The 17,551-nt window shown below is 34.0% G+C and overlaps 1 protein-coding gene across 1 annotated transcript; it reads right to left on the bottom strand.

Annotated features, from left to right (window-relative positions):
- Positions 1 to 5,132: 5,132 nt before the first annotated feature.
- On the bottom strand, positions 5,133 to 6,184 carry LOC107949886 (uncharacterized). The gene is made up of 2 exons (XM_016884651.2): positions 6,063 to 6,184; positions 5,133 to 5,580 (listed from the first exon to the last, which is right to left on the bottom strand). The coding sequence occupies exons 1-2, from the start codon at positions 6,182 to 6,184 to the stop codon at positions 5,133 to 5,135; spliced, it is 570 nt and encodes a 189-aa protein (XP_016740140.1).
- Positions 6,185 to 17,551: the final 11,367 nt, after the last annotated feature.

Raw genomic sequence — 17,551 nt, 5'->3', positions numbered from 1 at the left:
GTCGGGCATATCTTGCCTCAACTCCCATCCTTACAAGTCAACACTCCTTGTTTTTAGACTTCAAATGTTTTCAAAAATTTAAAGTTATTGACCCGTAGCAAATTCTTCTCTGTCTAAACACCTAAAACCCTTGAGTAAGAACATAGACCTCGCAAGAGTGAGCTGTTGGAAAAATTCTTGTTTGAAAATGATTTTCTTACACAGCAGAAAATAAAAATTTTAAAAATTGACCCGGTTTGTGATATTTATAAAAATAAACCATAGACCGAAATGTATCTGTGTTTTTGGATAGACGAATCCTTGTCGTTCTTAGCTTTCAACCAAACGATCTTCACCGCTATTCTCGTATCACGAATTACCTTGAGTGTGGGCTCAATCAAATCGAATCAAACATAGAAACTAGAAATATTTTTCTTTTTTTTGGTGAAAATGGAAATTCTCTTCTCAAATAGAAAATGGCACAATCGTTATTCTGGTAGTTTTGTAAATAGTCTCTCTATTTTCAGGTATAATAACAATATCTGAAAGTTGTGTAAATAGCCCTACCACTGCTATTTATTTATAGGAAGAGAATGTAGAACCATTGTTGAATTAGAGAAGTTTATTTCAAATAGAAAAATACTTCCTACTTAGAGTGAGATTAGGGTGCACGTCATACCCCTAGTATTCCTACTAGGGTTGTTACCCCTTCATATTCCATGAAGGAATTTTGGGCCTCTCTCACATTGGGTTTAATTACGAGTACTTCATAGACTTTTTGACCCAATACTTTGTAATCTGGTCCAACCTGATTTTATTTTTCTATTTCCCAAAATAAAATTCAATATTTATATTAAATAGATTTCTCATCCCATTTTTATCCCCAGTAAAATTATGACAATTTTACCCTGATAAAATTTCCAAGAAAATATATTTGATATTTCACCATTCAACTTGTTCACTATGACCATATAGTTTATTTTCATTTTTGGGGTTTAAAATAGCTCTAAAACATAAACTCAATCTTTCGATCATTTTTGAGAATTCCTTGTTAATTTCTAAATGAATTTATTCCTCATTTTTATTTTTATTTTCATTTTCATTTCTATTTTGAGAAAACCATAATTATTTCTTGAATGTTTCCTATTTCACCATTTCTATTCATTTATGTTTATTTGATTCATCATGCGATTCATTTTTGGTTTCAACGAGCTAGCGAATGGACCCATTGGACATATGCAATTGAGGTTAAAATGATTTATAATTAAGTTCCAGCTTCTTGTCTATTAATTATAAACTCATTTAGCCACGAAGTCATTCCACTATAGTATCGTTACTGAGCTCTCCCAAACGGCATACCATTACAAAAGTAACTGGATTAGTGCTCGTCTAATGACTTTGTCAAAAGTGTGTTACCCTCATAAGGTATCTTTAATCTCTTTATGACAATATCCGTTCTCCCAATATGATCCTATTTTATCTTATGGTAACCATTACATCTTCCTTCATGAAAAGTCAATCACTATCAATTAGTGATCAAGTCATCTATCACAAAGACAAATGACCTATAACCACGTTTGCTTTTCATCAACCATGTAATTCTAATGAGCGGATATCATTTACCTATGTCTCAGGCTATGAATTCCACTACTGTGAATGAGGCTACATACTATAGAAGCCGTACCCCTAACACACTAGCTTTTAGTTCCTTATCTGTTCAAACTTAAGCTTTTACTTACATCAAACTGTACGAGTCATGCATATATAGCCTGTAATCCACTCAGGATTTAGGTATGTCACACTATGAATGTCACAAGTGAATAAATCTATAAAAGGATCCAAGATCTATTCTTCTTGGGTTCAGTTTACTGTACTATCAGTCTAGTTAGCCACATCTATGTCTCTATCTTTTGGAAGTCATCTGCTCTGATGCCCAAGACAAAACATCTCCCCAATCGGACTTCATAGATGACATATTAGTCTTTCAATTGGTTTTCTCATTTTCGATTAGACTAAAGACATGTTTAGTTTTGTCTACTAATACAAGTTATCTTTCTGTATCACGATCTGACCACATAATACCTTTTAGTATCAGTTTAAACATTAGATAACCAATGAGAAACATTTGCTTCCATTTTGCTTTGTGTGAAAAAACCATTTGTGGATAATATACAAAGTATTAATTTAATTCATGAATAATTTTATTAACCAATTTGTTTAAAAAATTACAAGTATACTTAGATGAAATTACTACTCTTAGGGCACCAGATCCAACACAAACACTTACCAGTATAATTGGCCTCCTTGCAACAGTTAAGACAATCTAATAATAGACCTATTGAAACAGTTCTAAAACAAACTCCTAATTGTAGACCTGCAAATGATCAGCAACATAGGGTACTTTGTCACAATGGGAGGGTATCCCGTAGGCTTTAGTAATTCTAATCCAGAAAAAGTGTTTTTAACACTGAGTCTTCTGAAAAGGAAGATGGTGATCCACTCACGTATGATGAAGTGATGCAGAGTGCTGATTCCAAGCTCTAGGAAATAACTATGAAAGCTGAAATGGATTTTACGGACTCCAACTCATTGTGGGAACTTGTAGACTTACCGGAAGGGATAAAACGCATTGGGTGTAAATGAATCTACAAGAGGAAAAGAATTGCTGATGGAAAAGTGGAAAATTATAATGTTAGACTTCTAGAAAAATGTTATACTTAGAAAGAAGGTAATTATTACGAAAAAACCTTTTCTTCGATTTTTGTGCTCAAGTCAATCAACATATTATTATCCATTGTGGCAACTCTTGATTATAAGATTTGTAAAATCGATGTCAAGACAACGTTTTTGAATGACTATCTTGAAGAGAACATTTATATGATTCAACCCACCATATATATAATTAAATTAAATGAGCATAAAGTTTGGAAACTGTTTAGATCCCTATATGGAATTAAGCAAGCATCTCGCTCATGGAATCAAATATTTGATCAAGTGATCAAGACTTGGGGATTTGAGAAAATGTAGATGAACCTTGTGTTTATAAACATTTAACGGATGGAAAGGTGGTCTTTCTCGTTCTACATGCCGATGACATTCTACTAATTGGGAATGATATATGGACATTGTCATTGGTTGAACTGTGGTTATCCCAACAATTTAGCATGAAGGACTTGTGAGAAGCTAATTTTGTTCTAGGCTTTAGAATCCAAATGGATCTAAGAAAAAACGTGATAGAACTATCTCACGCTTCATACATAGACAAGACATTGGAGTTTTATACAATGACCGATTCGAAGAAGGGAAATCAACCTTCCGTATCAGGATTTCATCTCTCTTTGGAGGACTGTGTTAAGAAAGTGGAAAAAAGAGATAACATAAGAAAGTTTCCTTATGCTTCTATAGTAGGATGTCTCATGTATGTTATGTTATGCACAGACCTAGATATCTGTTTTGCAGTAGGGTTGTTAAATCGATATCAGACGAATCTAGGAGCAAGACACTAGCAATTAGGTAAATATATACTCAAGTATTTACGGAGAACAAGGGATTGTATGCTTGTCTATTCTAGAGGATGTAACCCTCTAAACTCAGCTTAGACATTATGGCTGAATCTCAAAGATCACATTGGTCACGTTAATGGCACAAAAAACCATTTTCTAATATTCATTTGTAATTTTAAAATGTCATCTTGATTTGCTTTAAAAGAGGCCATATATTGTATATAATTTTCCTTTGAAAGAGTTCGTCGAAATCATCTATCTTTTAGAAAAATTCAAGTATTGATAGTTTTTAGAAAATGTAGTTTTTCAGTTAAAACATTACAGCGAACAATTTTATACATTTAAAAAAATCTTGTTCGTCATTTTGAAAACTGTAGATATAATATAACTTGTCAACAATAAATTTCATGAGCAAGTAGTGTTGAGTTCTGAAAACAGTGAATAGAGTTTGAAAACACTATCGTTGAGTTGGATTAACCTTATTGTGAAAAATTCATCATTTAACTATTATTTGATGAACACCTCTTAAGTACTAGTTTAAAAACGTAGGTTATGCAAAACCATCCAAAAACGACAATAAATACAAAATCCAAAAGAAAATCCAAGTCCAAAACCAAAGTCCAAAGCAATTAAACATATTTCAAAATAACAAATACCAAAAATATAATTTTCTGAAAAGTGACTGGAAGCACTTTTCTCCTAGACCACATCTTAACCTTGATTATCTCTAAAACCATAATTTAAAAGGGGTGAGGTTATAAAGCCCAATGTGGGTTACCAATAATGATAATAAGATAATTTAACTCATATCAACATCATTTTAAGCAGATCACAACATACTAAATATTCGGTCACAGAATCATATATGACAGAATGCATAATAACGATGTCAATGCAACGCTTTTAAAAAACAAGGCAGATTTTCAGAAAACAAATCCTACGCATCTCTACTACACCATAATGAGTTCCTCAAAACTTGTCCATCCAATAACATGCCAACAGATAATGCAGATTTACTGCCAGATACATAATATTGTGGACAAGCCACCAGATAGTACAAATTTACTGCCAGATACTTCCCCCGTACATATTTTCTCGACCTTATGCATGTGATATGGCATACAAAACAAATTTTTAGTAGGCATGCTTTACATGCGAATCAGAATCAGAAGTATGACATGTTTAACACGTGAATCAGATCTCAATACGATTTACCACAGTGGCATGCTTAACATGTGAATCAGATGATCAGAATAATAACATAATTTTATGCGAATCAGAATATTGATAATCATATTTTCACATCACTTGCACATACGAATTTCATTAGCTATAAATCACATGACATGAGTAATGGAAACCACATAATAACATATTATACAAAAATCGTCAAATCACAATCATCATCACAGATATGAGGTTTCGGGAATACTTACTTGGTATCCTCTTTTATTGGGAGTTTGACCTTCTAGAATTGTAAAAAAATTAAACTAAAAATATGAAAGTGTGGGGGTTTGAACATGGGACCATTTGGAATTAATTAACACACTTAACCAGTAGACCATTAATTCATTTATAACATTAACTAGCATAAAAAATGATTAAAATCTAGAGCGTGACAACCCTACCCCCTTAAAATAATTTTCGGCTTCAAAATTTACCTAATCTAAACAAGTGAAGGCAGCGATGACGCATTGATTCTTCGAGTTCCCAAATGGCTTCGTTAACACCATGATTCCTCCATAAGACTTTCACGAGAGGAATTTGCTTCTTCCTCAATCTTTCGAGCTCGCAGTCCAAAATATGTATTGGCTCTTTTTCATAAGTTAAATTGAGTCTCACCTCAAACTCATTGATCTGAATAATGTAAGAGGGATCAAAATGGTATCTCCTCAACATAGAAACATGGAACACGTCATGAATGCGGTCCAGTTCCATAGGTAACTCTAACTGGCAAGCCACTGGTCCAACCCGCTTAAGAACTCTATATGGTCCAATAAACCTCGGGTTCAGCTTGCCATTGTGTCCAAACCTCAATACCTTATTCCACGGTGAAACCTTTAGGAAGACTTGTTCCCCAACACTGAACTCAATATCTCTTCGTTTCAAATCAACGCAAGTCTTTTGTTAATCAAATGCTACTCTCAAACGATCCTGAAAAAATTTACCATATTCTCAGTTTTTTTGCACCAAATCTAGACTTGATACCTTATTTCCCCCTAACTCTGTCCAATATAGAGGTGTACAACACTTACGACCATACATTGCTTCGTAAAGAGCCATCTAGATGCTTGACTGAAAACTATTATTTTACGCAAACTTGGCTAACGACAAGTGTTCCTCCCAACTGCCACTGAAGTCAATCACACAACCCTTCAACATGTCCTCCAAAATCTATATAACCTACTTGGATTACCCATCATACTGGGGTGAAAAGTTGCACTAAAGTTCAATCGAGTTCCCAAAGCCTTGTGTAACTTTTTCTAAAATCGAGATGTAAATCGAGGGTCCTGATCGAAAATGGTGGACCATGGTACACCATAAAGTCTCACAATCTCTGAAATGTACAACCTCACCAACCTATGCAGAGAATAATCAATACAGACAGGCAAAAAATGGGCTAACTTAGTTGGTCGATCAACTATAACCCAAACTGAATCTTTCTTAGTAAGCTTCAAAGGCAGCCCACTAACAAAATCCATGGTCACAGACTCCTATTTCCATTGAGGGATCTAAATAGGCTGTAAAAACTTGAGGGAAACTAGTGCTCAGCCTTCACTTGCTGGCATGTTAAACACTTACTCACATATTCAGTCACATCTCGTTTAAGTCTTGACCACCAATGCAACTCTCTCAAGTCTCAGTACATCTTATTTTTTCCAGGATGCAGAGCGTATGGACTACTATGCGCTTCCCAAAGTATAGACTACTTCAGCTCTTAATCATCAGGCACAAAGTATCTTCCATGGAAGTACAGAACTCCGGCAAAATTAAGGCTAAAGTTGGTAGTGTTACCTTCCTCAACCTGTCTAAAATGAGGTGTAAGAGAATCATCATTAAATTTCTTCGATCGAATCTGATCTACTAAGGTAGGCCTCAATTGCAATTGTACAAGTAAACCTCCATCATCAGTCAAATTGAACTTTGCAAACATCGCCATTAAGTCAGTCATTGACTTCCAACTCAGTACATTGGCGAAAACATTTTCCTTTCCCGGATGGTACTCATTGGTACAATCATAATCCTTTAGTAGCTCAATTCATCTCATTTGTCTCAAGTTCAACTCCTTTTGGGGGAGGAGATACTTAAGACTTTTGTGATCTGTGTAGATAATACACTTCTCACCATACAGGTAGTGCCTCCAAATCTTGAGGGCAAAAAACACAATAACATGTTCGAGATCATGAGTTGGATAGTCATGTTCATGGAGCTTAAGCTATCTCGAGGCCTAGGCCACAACCTTACCATCTTTCATTAGAACACATCCAAGATCGGTATAAGACACATCACTGTACAACACATAATCCTTCCCAAACTCTAGCTAAATTTAAATAGGCGCTTGAGTAGAGGTGCCCGGCCCGGGAAAAAATTCATAAGCCCAAGCCCGGGCCGGCCCAACCTATTTTTTTAATAAATACCAAAAATTTATTTTAAAAATTTAAAAAATTAAAAAAAGTATTTTAAAAATATTTTAAAATTAAACAAATTTTAAAAAAAATAAAAAATAAAAAAAATAAAAAATAAAAAAATTATTATATTCGGGTCGGGCGGGGCCTGGGCCAAAAAAGTGGTGCCCGAGGCCCAGCCAATTTTCTAAACGGGCCACATTTTTTTACCTAAGCCCATATTTCGGGCCTATATTTTTACCTGAACCCTCCCATATTTCGGGCGGGCCTACAGGCTGGGCCGAGCCACCCGGCCCATGAGCACCTTTACGCTTGAGTCAACACGGACTTAAGCTTATCAAAACTTTCTTGCTGCTCTTCAGTCCACTTCAAAGGGGCACTTTTCCTCAACAACTTGGTCAATGGAGCTGCGATTACAGAAAATCCCTCCACAAACCTTTTATAATAACCGACCAAACCTAAGAAACTTTGAATCTCTTTGACGTTCTTAGGTTATTTCTAGTCCAAGATTGCCTCTATTTTCTTTGGGTCGGCACAGATACCCTCATCCGATACCATGTGTCTTAGAAACATCACCTCGTGGAGCCAAAACTCACACTTACTCCGTTTGGCATACAATTGTTTCTCTCAGAGAATTTGTAGAACCACTCTCAAATATTCATCATGCTTCGCCTCAAACTTAGAATAGATCAAAATGTAGTCAATGAAAACCACAAAAAAATGATCGAGATAGGGTTGAAAAACCCGATTCATTAGGTCCATAAAAGCTGTCGAAGCGTTCATGAGATTAAAGGGCATAACAAGGAACGTTCGTCTCTTTCACCTTCAGTTGATAGTAACTGGACCTCAAGTCAATCTTGGAGAACACTTTGGTACCTGCAAACTGATCGAATAGGTCATCGATCCTCGGTAAAGGGTATCGATTCTTTACAATCAACTTTTTTCAGTTACCGGTAATCAATGCATAACATGATGGATCCATCACTCTTCTTAACAAATAGAACTGGAGCTCTCCATTATGACACACTAGGTCTGATAAACCCTCGATCTAGAAGCTCTTGCAGTTGTGCCTTAAGTTCCACTAACTCAGTGGGTGCCGTGTGATATGGGGCGATAGACCCCGGAGCTATTCCTGATAAAAAATTGATACCAAACTCCATCTCATGCTCCGAAAGTAATGTAGGTAACTCATCTGGAAAGACATCGGAATAGTTCCTTACAATACGAATGTTCCCAACAGATGGCCCATTTACACTCATATCTAGAATGTAAGCCAAATATGTCTCGCATCCCTTGTGTACCAACTTTTTAACCATTAGAGCAGACATCACGTTAGATAAGTAATCTCTACGCTCTCCAACCATCAATATTTCTTTTCCAACTAGAGTCTTCATTGAAACCTTTTATGTAGCACAGTCTAAACTGACTTGGTGTTTACCAGTCAGTCCATTCCCAGATTGAGATTGAATTTGTTGAAGGGTAATTCCATCAAGTCTGCCGGAAATACTTCTCATTGGATCTCTAACGGACACCACTTGTACACTTTATTAACAGAAATAGATTGTCCTAAGGGACTAAGGATAATCATATAACTAATAGTATCCTCTACCTCAATTCCAAGTTTATCAACCATTAAGCATGAAACATATGAATGGGTTGATCCAATGTCAACCAGACCAAAATACGATACAAAATTAACAGTAAAAGTACCTGCTATGACGTCGATGGTGTTACTGTTCTTTCTGCACCTAGCTGCGTACACTAATGCAGGCTATCTTGCATCAGCTCAATTAGTACCCTGGCCTTGGGCTCTTTGTCTCTGCCCAACATTACCACCTCCATTCGGACCTTGACCTCTCGGAGGCTGCTGTCCAATTCTTTAATTCTAAACACGGTTGTTAATTTCGAAGCGTACAATCCTTGATTTTGTGCTCCAAGGATCCACATCTTAGGCATACGCCCAAACTCCTCCAACATTCTCCTAGATGCCTCTCTTCAAAAGTGACACAATATTGGGCTCTCCCACCATCAGTAGCAGCAACAACATTTTCCATAGGTCGATCATCTCGGACTCGCTTAATAGGTTATGGAGCCTGAACAATGGGATCGACATCTCTCTTGGCAAGAATTCTAGCTCTATCCCTTGATTCGTGTTCTAAACGCTTTACTTCCTCCACAATTTTGGTTTTCTTCACTAATGTTTCGAAAACCCTTTCTTGCAGAGGGGCCACTTGCATCATTAACTCATATCTCGGCCCGTTCTCAAATCTGACACACTTGTCTTGCCAATGGCAACCATCCCCTGAACGTAGCGACTTAACCGTAGAAATTTGACTTCATATTCATCCACAAATCTGTCCCTCTGTTTGAGCTCAATGAACTCCAGTCGACGGGCCTCAACATAATTCTTACCTACATACTTATTCTGAAAAGCCTTTAGAAAATAATCTCAAGTCAATCTCTCAACCTAAGTATCGTTCGCAACGGCTTGCCACTAGCGATAAGCCTCGTCCCTTAATAGGGACACTGTACCCTTCAATTTCTGTTCTGTGGTACACTCCATGTCATCTAAAATCCTTTCCGTATCCTCTAGCTAGTATTCTGCCACAGTGGGGGTCGTCCCAATAGCGCCCCTGAACAACTCAACTCTGTTAGTTCGGAACCTCTCTTCTATAGTTCTATGATTTCTAGATCCACTTTAGGTCCCAGCAACACTCTGTAGTACCCTAAGCATGGCCTGTGACACAGCATCGTCAGCAGGCTCCTGATGATCCTCCTCCATAATATATACGTATTCTTGACCTGATCAGCCATTGGCTCGAGTTTAATTTGGGTGTGCACATTCGTGACCTAGATGAATCTATTTGGGTCCCTAGACCCTACTCTCCACGAGCTCTTATACCCCTAGAACGAACACCTTGAGTACTCATATTTGTTTAACGAATTCTTAAGTTCTATATAGTTTTATCTGACAATTAGAAACAAGCTTTAATTATCAATTCGGAATGTTTTCAGTTCTAAAGTTTGGTTACTAGAATATCAATATCTATAGTTTTCGGAATCTATAGTATACTATAGTCTCATATCAAAATTTAATAAGGTAGAAGTACTTATCTAGGTCGGCTTCAAAGTCTCGAATTTTTCAAAAGTGAATAAATTTTTTTAACTAAAGCATAGATTTTTCCCAAAATACCCTTTTTGATGTATACGCATGTATTTTCGAAAACAAAACATAGTCTGAGTTTTTGAATCGGGCTCTACTACCAGTAAATATAACCCCCTAAACCCGACCTAGACGTTATGGTCGAATCTCGAAGATCACATTGGCCATGTTAATGGCGTAGAAAACCATTTTCTAATAATCGTCTTTAATTTTAAAACTTTATCTTGATTTGATTTAAAAGAGGCCATAAATTGTTTATAATTTTCATTTGAAAGAGTTCGTCAAAATCATCTATCTTTTAGAAAAATTCAAGTATTGGTAATTTTCAAGAAACGTATTTTTCAGTAAAAACATTGCAACGGACAATTTTATACATTAAAAAAAACTTGTTAGTCATTTTGAAAATTGTAGATATAATATAACTTATAAACCATCAGTTTCATGAGAAAGTAGTGTTAAGTTTTAAAAACAGAGTATCAAGTTTGAAAATACTATCGTTGAGTTGGATTAACCTTATTGTGAAAAATTTATCATTTAATTATTATTTGACAAAAACCTCTTAAGTACTAGTTTAAAAATGTAAGTTATGTAAAATCATCCAAAAACCACAATAAATCCAAAATACAAAATCCAAAAGAAAGTCCAAGTCTAAAACCAAATTCCAAAGCAATTAAACACATCCCAAAATAAAGAATACCAAAAATATAGTTTTTTGAAAAGTGACCGAGAGAACCTTTGTAGACGAGCCCATCCTAATCTTGATTATCTAAAAAATAAAAATTTAAAAGGGGTGAGCTTATAAAGGCCAGTGTGGGTTACTAATAATGATAATAAGATAATTTAACTCATATCAACATCATTTTAAGCAGATCACAACATACTAAATATTCAGTCATAGAATTACATATGACAGAATGCATAATGATGATGTCAATGCAACGCTTTTCAATAACAATGTGGATTTTCAGAAAACAAATCCTACCATCTCTGTTACACACCATAATGAGTTCCCCAGAACTCGTCCATCCAATAACACCCCAATATTTTGGACAAGCCACCAGATAGTGCAATTACGCTGCCAAAAACAAAATATTGTGGGCGAACCACCAGATAGTGCAAATTTACTTCCAGATACTTCATCCGTACATATTTTCCTGACCTTATACATGTGATATGGCATACAAAACATATTTTCAGTAAGTATGCTTTACATGCGAATAAGAATCAGAAGTATGCCATGTTTAAAATGTGAATTAGATCTCAATACGATTTATAATAGAGACATGTTTAACATGCGAATCAGAATATCAAAAATATTGCATGCTTAACATGCGAATCAGATGATAAGAATAATAACATAATTTCATGTGAATCAGAACATCGATAATCATATTTTCACATCACTTGCACATATGTATTTCATTAGCCATAAATCACATGGCATGAGTAATAAAAATCACATAACAACATATTATACAAAAATTGTCAAATTACAATCACCATCACAGATATGAGGTTTCAAGAATACTTACTTGGTATTCTCTTTTATCAGATTTTATCGATCCTTATGAATATTTTTATAATCTCCCAATATTTCATTATTTAGAGAATAATATAAACAATAATATTATATTACTCATTTTATTATTTTTATCATAATAAATATCACCCATTATAATTAAAAGTAGATCCCTACTCCTTGTATAACTGATTGAACAAATCTGATTCCAACTTCGAAGGGTAGAGTTCGATTCTTGAGTCACTATGATTTTGACCAATACTCGTGTTAGTACAGATTAATAAATAAATAGCACATGATTAAAAATGATTGTGATTCAGTGAAAATTACGCAAATGATCGACAATTCACACACTGCTACAATTGGGATACGATTCCTGGATTTTTGAATGGAACTTCATGAAGGTACGATAAACAAATTGTTAATAACATTCTAATTGAAATAATAGTATGAAAGAAAGTCATGAATGGAGGATCTTCTGTACTTACGTAATGACGGAGGAAAAGGCTCAATAATATTACCCGAAAAGTCGACTAGAGAGGAGGATTTGGATCTATAATACATAAAATAACGAGTTAGAAAAAATAAGATGAGAAGTGATCTTTAATAAATAAAAAAAATCAGAATTGAGGGATTACAGAGATGAGTTTCGAAAAGAGGAGGAGAAAAGAAAAAAATAGTAAATTTTGGTGGTGGCCAATGGCGACAGCGCGATGGCGAGATGGTGATGGCGGCGGCGAATGATAGGTGGTGGTGCGCTAGAGGTGCGATGTCCTTGTGTGGTGGTGGAGTGGAAGAGAAATGAGGAAAAAAATGATGTTAGAGGTGGTGAAAAGGAAGAAAAAGAAGAGAAAATGGAGGAGTAAGGTGGAAGTGCAGCCAAAGGAGAGAAAGAGAGCAAAACGGTGAAAATAAAAATGAAATGGGGAGTGTCTAGGTTCAATGGCTGACCAAGGTAGTCTATGGGGAAAAAATGTAGGTTTGAGAATAAGAGGAGTGAAAGGTAGATCATGAGAGAATAAATGAGTGAAAAGGGGGATGTGGAAGGCATGTTGACTTAACAAAAAGGGAAAAAAATCCTCCCTACATGGCAAGTAAAAGTGACAGCAATAGGGGTTTGACCTTCTAGAATATTCAAAAATTTAAACTAAAAATATGGGAGTGTGGAGGTTTGAACATGAGACCATTTAGAATTAATTAACACACTTAATCACTAGACCATTAATTCTTTTGTGACATAAATTAGCATAATAAATTATTAAAATCTAGGGTGTGACAGAGGAGATCTTACTCCTATAGGATATACTAATTCTGACTTCCAAACCTGTCTGGATTCTAGGAAATCGATACCGGGCTGTGGTTTTATCCTAGATAGTGGTTCCATAGTGTGAATAAGTGTTAAGCAGGGTTGCACTACGAACTTCACCATAGAGGGCTGAATATTAGGTATAGAAAAGCTATGGCACTATAACAGTGCGGGTATAGCTAAAGCTCAAAGAAACCACATAAGGAGGAAAGAATTTGATAAAAAAGTATTATAAAGGAGACGATAGTATTTAACGGAATAATGGATGTAGTCAAAGATCACATATGAGGGACAAACCATGGGGATTTGCTTTGCCAAGACTCTAATAACTAGAGATCTATTTGGGAAACATATGGAAGGGCACAAGAATGTGAAACATGACTCATCTACTTCATTAGGGCAAGTGGGAGACTATTGATCTGGTGCCCTAAGTATACTATTTTCGCCAATATACACTTATAATTTTTTTTCAAATAAACTGATTAATAAAAAAATTCATCGATTACATTAATATACTTTGTATAATTGTACTCAAATGGTTTTTACATGCAAAAAAAAATAGAAGCAAATGTTACTTATTGGTTATCTAATGTTTAAACTAATACTGAATGATATTATGTGGTCAGATCGTGATACGAAAAGATAGCTTGTATTAGTAGATGAATCTAAACACGTCCTTAGTCTAATCGCAAATGAGAAAACCAATTGAAAGACTAATATACCGTCCATGCAGTCCAATTAGGGAGATGCTTTGTCTTAGCCATCGGAGCATATGACTCCTAGAAGATAGAGACATAAATGTGACTAACTGGACTAATAGTATATTGAACTGGACCTAAGAAGAATAGATCCTGAATCTGTTTACAAATTTATTCACTTGTGACGTTCATAGTGTGGCATACCTAAATCCTGAGTGAATGACGTGCTATTTATGTGTAACTCGTACACTTTGATGTAAGTAAAATCCTAAGTTCGAATAAATAAGAAATCGAAAGCTAGTGTGTTGGGTGTACAACTTCTACAATATGTAGCGACATTCATAATAGTGGAATTCATAGCACGAGACATGGGTAAATGATATCCTCTCATCAAAATTACATGGTTGATGAAAAGTAAATGTGGCCACAAGTCGTTTGTCTTTGTGATAGATGACTTGATCACTAATTGATAGTGATTGAATTTTCATGAAGGAAGATGTAATGGTTACCATGAGATAAAATAGGATCATATTGGGAGAACAAATATTGTTCCAAAGAGATTAAAGATATCTTATAAGGGAAACACACTTATGACAAGGTCATTGAACAAGTACTAATCGAGTTGCTTTCATACTAGTATGCCGTTTGGGAGAGCTCAGTCACGATACTATAGTGGAATGACTTCGTGACTAAATGAGTTTATAATTAATAGGCAAAAAGTTGGAACTTAATTATAAATCATTTGAGCCTCAATTGCATATGTCCAATTAATCCCTTCGCTAGCTCATTGAAACCAGAAATGAATTGCATGATGAATCAAATGAACATAAATGAATAGAAATGGTGAAATAGGAAACATTCAGGAAATGAATGTGGTTTTCTCAAAATGGAAATGAAAATGAAAATGAAAATGAGAAATGAATTTATTTAGAAATGAACAAGGAATTCTAAAAAATGATCGGAAGATTGAGTTTATGTTTTTGAACTATTTTAAAGCCCGAAAATGAAAATAAATCATACGGTCACAGTGAAGAAGTTGAATGGTGAAATATTAAATATATTTTCGCGAAAATTTTATCAAGGGTAAAATTGGGATGAGAAAATTATTTAATTATATATATTTTTTATTTTTGGAAAATAAAAAAAATATTGGGTTGGATCAAATTATAAAGTATTGAGTTAAAAGCCTAGAAAGTATTTGTAATTGGACCTGATAACGAAGAGACCCAAAAGCCCCTTATGTAATAAGGGGGGACGACAAAACCTAATATATTTAACTAGGGTTGTTGCCCCTTACATCCTAGTTGAACTCGGATTTCCTTTTTCTAATTGAATCAAGCTTCTTTAATTCAATAAGGGTTCTACTTTCTTTCCCTATAAATAGATGGTATTGGTAGGACTACTTACACAACTTTCAGATATTGTTATTCTACCCTAAAATAGACTTTTATTTTCAAAGAATTAAATATATTTTCTAGAATAACGATTCTGTCGGTTTCTATTTAACAAGAGAATTTTTTGTTTTCACCCCAAAAGAAAATAAAATTATTTCTAGTTTTTGTGTTTGATTTGGTTTGATCAAGCCCACACTTGAGGCGATTCGTGATATGAGAATAGCAGAGAAGATCATTTAGTTGAAAGCTGAGAACGACAAGGATCCGTCAATTTGAAAATACAGATACAATTCGATCTAAGATTTATTGCTATAAATATAACAAACTAGGCTAGTTTTCAAAATTTTTATTTTTCACTGTACAAGAAAATAATTTTCAAACCAAATTTTTTTTCAACACAAGATTCTAGGGACCCTTTACCTTTGAAAGGCAATTATATAAACATGCAGTATTATGTTTTTTAATTAAAAAAACATTTTAAGAGAAATTTTGAAAATACTTTTTAGTTTGATTTGACCTCGATCTTAAATTTTTAATAATATAATATTTCAATTCTTAACTTCTTTTAATGAGTTTTATTTTAATTTTTTGCCACATTTTCTTTTATTTACACTATTACCGGATTAATATTACTTTCAACCGAGTCTCAATTCAATTTAAAATCACAAAAAATTCAATATTTTAAAAAAAATACACACACATTATAAAATTCATACTAAAAATATTTCTTCCCTTAGCTTAAGTAAGGGAAAGCTTTTCATCTTGTAGTATATATAAAAAGAAAAGGACATGTATGTGATGAAAGAAGGATGAAAGCGGCGGTTGCCCACGTGAACGAATCATGATGAAAATCGGTTTAGAGAAGTGGACTTTGTTTTGGTCGGTCCAAACAGAGAAAATCAATATACATCAATTTCCATCTCCTCTTCCTTTGACTTTTCTGTAAAGTCAAATAGAGATTTGCTCTTCACGACCAAAACCATCAATATATATAAAATATTTTCATCGACTTTGATAATATATATTCAATAAATAAATTGTAATAAGAAATTAGCTATTATGTAAAAATAATGTATTGAACATAAATAATATAAAAAATGAGTTAACTAAAGTTCACATTTTCGTAATTTTTCTATAACTAATATTATTATTTTAGGGACAAAGCCAACTAGAGAGCCACCGCCTAAAACAATATAAAAGACACAAATTAGTCAATCCAATATATAATTTCCATTGACTTCTTTTAATTAATTAGAATTAAAATGCCACATTTAACAATTTTATATACAAGTCCTTCAAAATAGCACTCGGTCAACTTTTTCTACCTTCTGCTCACTCAAGTAATTGTGTCATAATAATTTTTTTTTTTGGAACAAGTCTAAAATATTAAATCATCCCTCAATTTTCTTTTTTCATTCTTGCGTTCAGTTTGGTAAATTACACTATTAATCATTAAATTATAAGTAAGTTTTTATTTTGGTCACTTAATTAAAAAAATTACAATTTGGTCACTAAACTATTCGAAAGTTTTATTTAAGTCATTGGATTGTTATGTTTTATTTTCTAAAGTTACGTCAGCGAGCTCCAAAAGATAATTCGACGATCGGTATAGTGGATCAATATCCATCAACAAGTAGAACATATATTAAATTCAAATTGATCTGATGATCAATGTCAGTATATTCTAAATTGTTTTAACTTTATTAATCAAATTTATATCTATCTATTTATTTATCTATATTTACATTTTTTTATTGAATTTTTGTCACAAGTTTTAATGCTATAAAGAGATTTGAACTTAAAACATATATTTTTAACTTTTAATTTTACACCATTTCAACTAATACCTCATTTAATTTTAACATACAATTTTTGTAAATATATTATTTACTTAAAATATTTTTTCATTCATGTCATAAAATTATTTCTTATTAATATATATATATGCAAAATGGTAGATGTATGATGATTAGATTTTTTTTGGGGGATAAATACGATGATTAGATTAAATATTAGTTGGTGGGTTCATTATATTTGTGTCAATATAGCTCAAGGATACAGTCTGACTGTTCGTCTCTAAGAAGGGAGGATTGAGGCATATCTGATCAAATCCCAAGAGACATGGAAGATCCCATGCTTTGATATTGCCCATATCATATCCTCTTCTTTTTATTTTTTCACTAACTCAGATCCCATGTGAGGCAAAAGTTGACTTTTTTCCCACTCTATATATACCACAGTGTTACATGGGATGCATATGTACACGGACGACTCAGACTCTCAGCTACCGCTCTCTCTCTCTCTCTCTCTCTCTCTATATATATATATATATATATATATATAAACGTAAGTGTTGTGGTGCC

The sequence above is a fragment of the Gossypium hirsutum genome, chromosome D03 (genome assembly GCF_007990345.1).
Source record: "Gossypium hirsutum isolate 1008001.06 chromosome D03, Gossypium_hirsutum_v2.1, whole genome shotgun sequence".
NCBI lineage: Eukaryota > Viridiplantae > Streptophyta > Magnoliopsida > Malvales > Malvaceae > Gossypium > Gossypium hirsutum.
Note: the sequence above shows the minus strand (reverse complement) of the source record. Positions and strands in the feature narration are given on the sequence as shown.

What these genes read in the sequence shown, in the direction of transcription:
- LOC107949886 (XM_016884651.2), bottom strand. Translation starts at nt 6,184, where the DNA reads ATGGATTTTGTTAGTGGGCTGCCTTTGAAGCTTACTAAGAAAGATTCA. An exon ending in ATTGATTATTCTCTGCATAG is followed by an intron (nt 5,581 to 6,062) that starts GTTGGTGAGGTT and finishes TTTGAAACGAAG; the next exon opens with AGATATTGAGTTCAGTGTTG.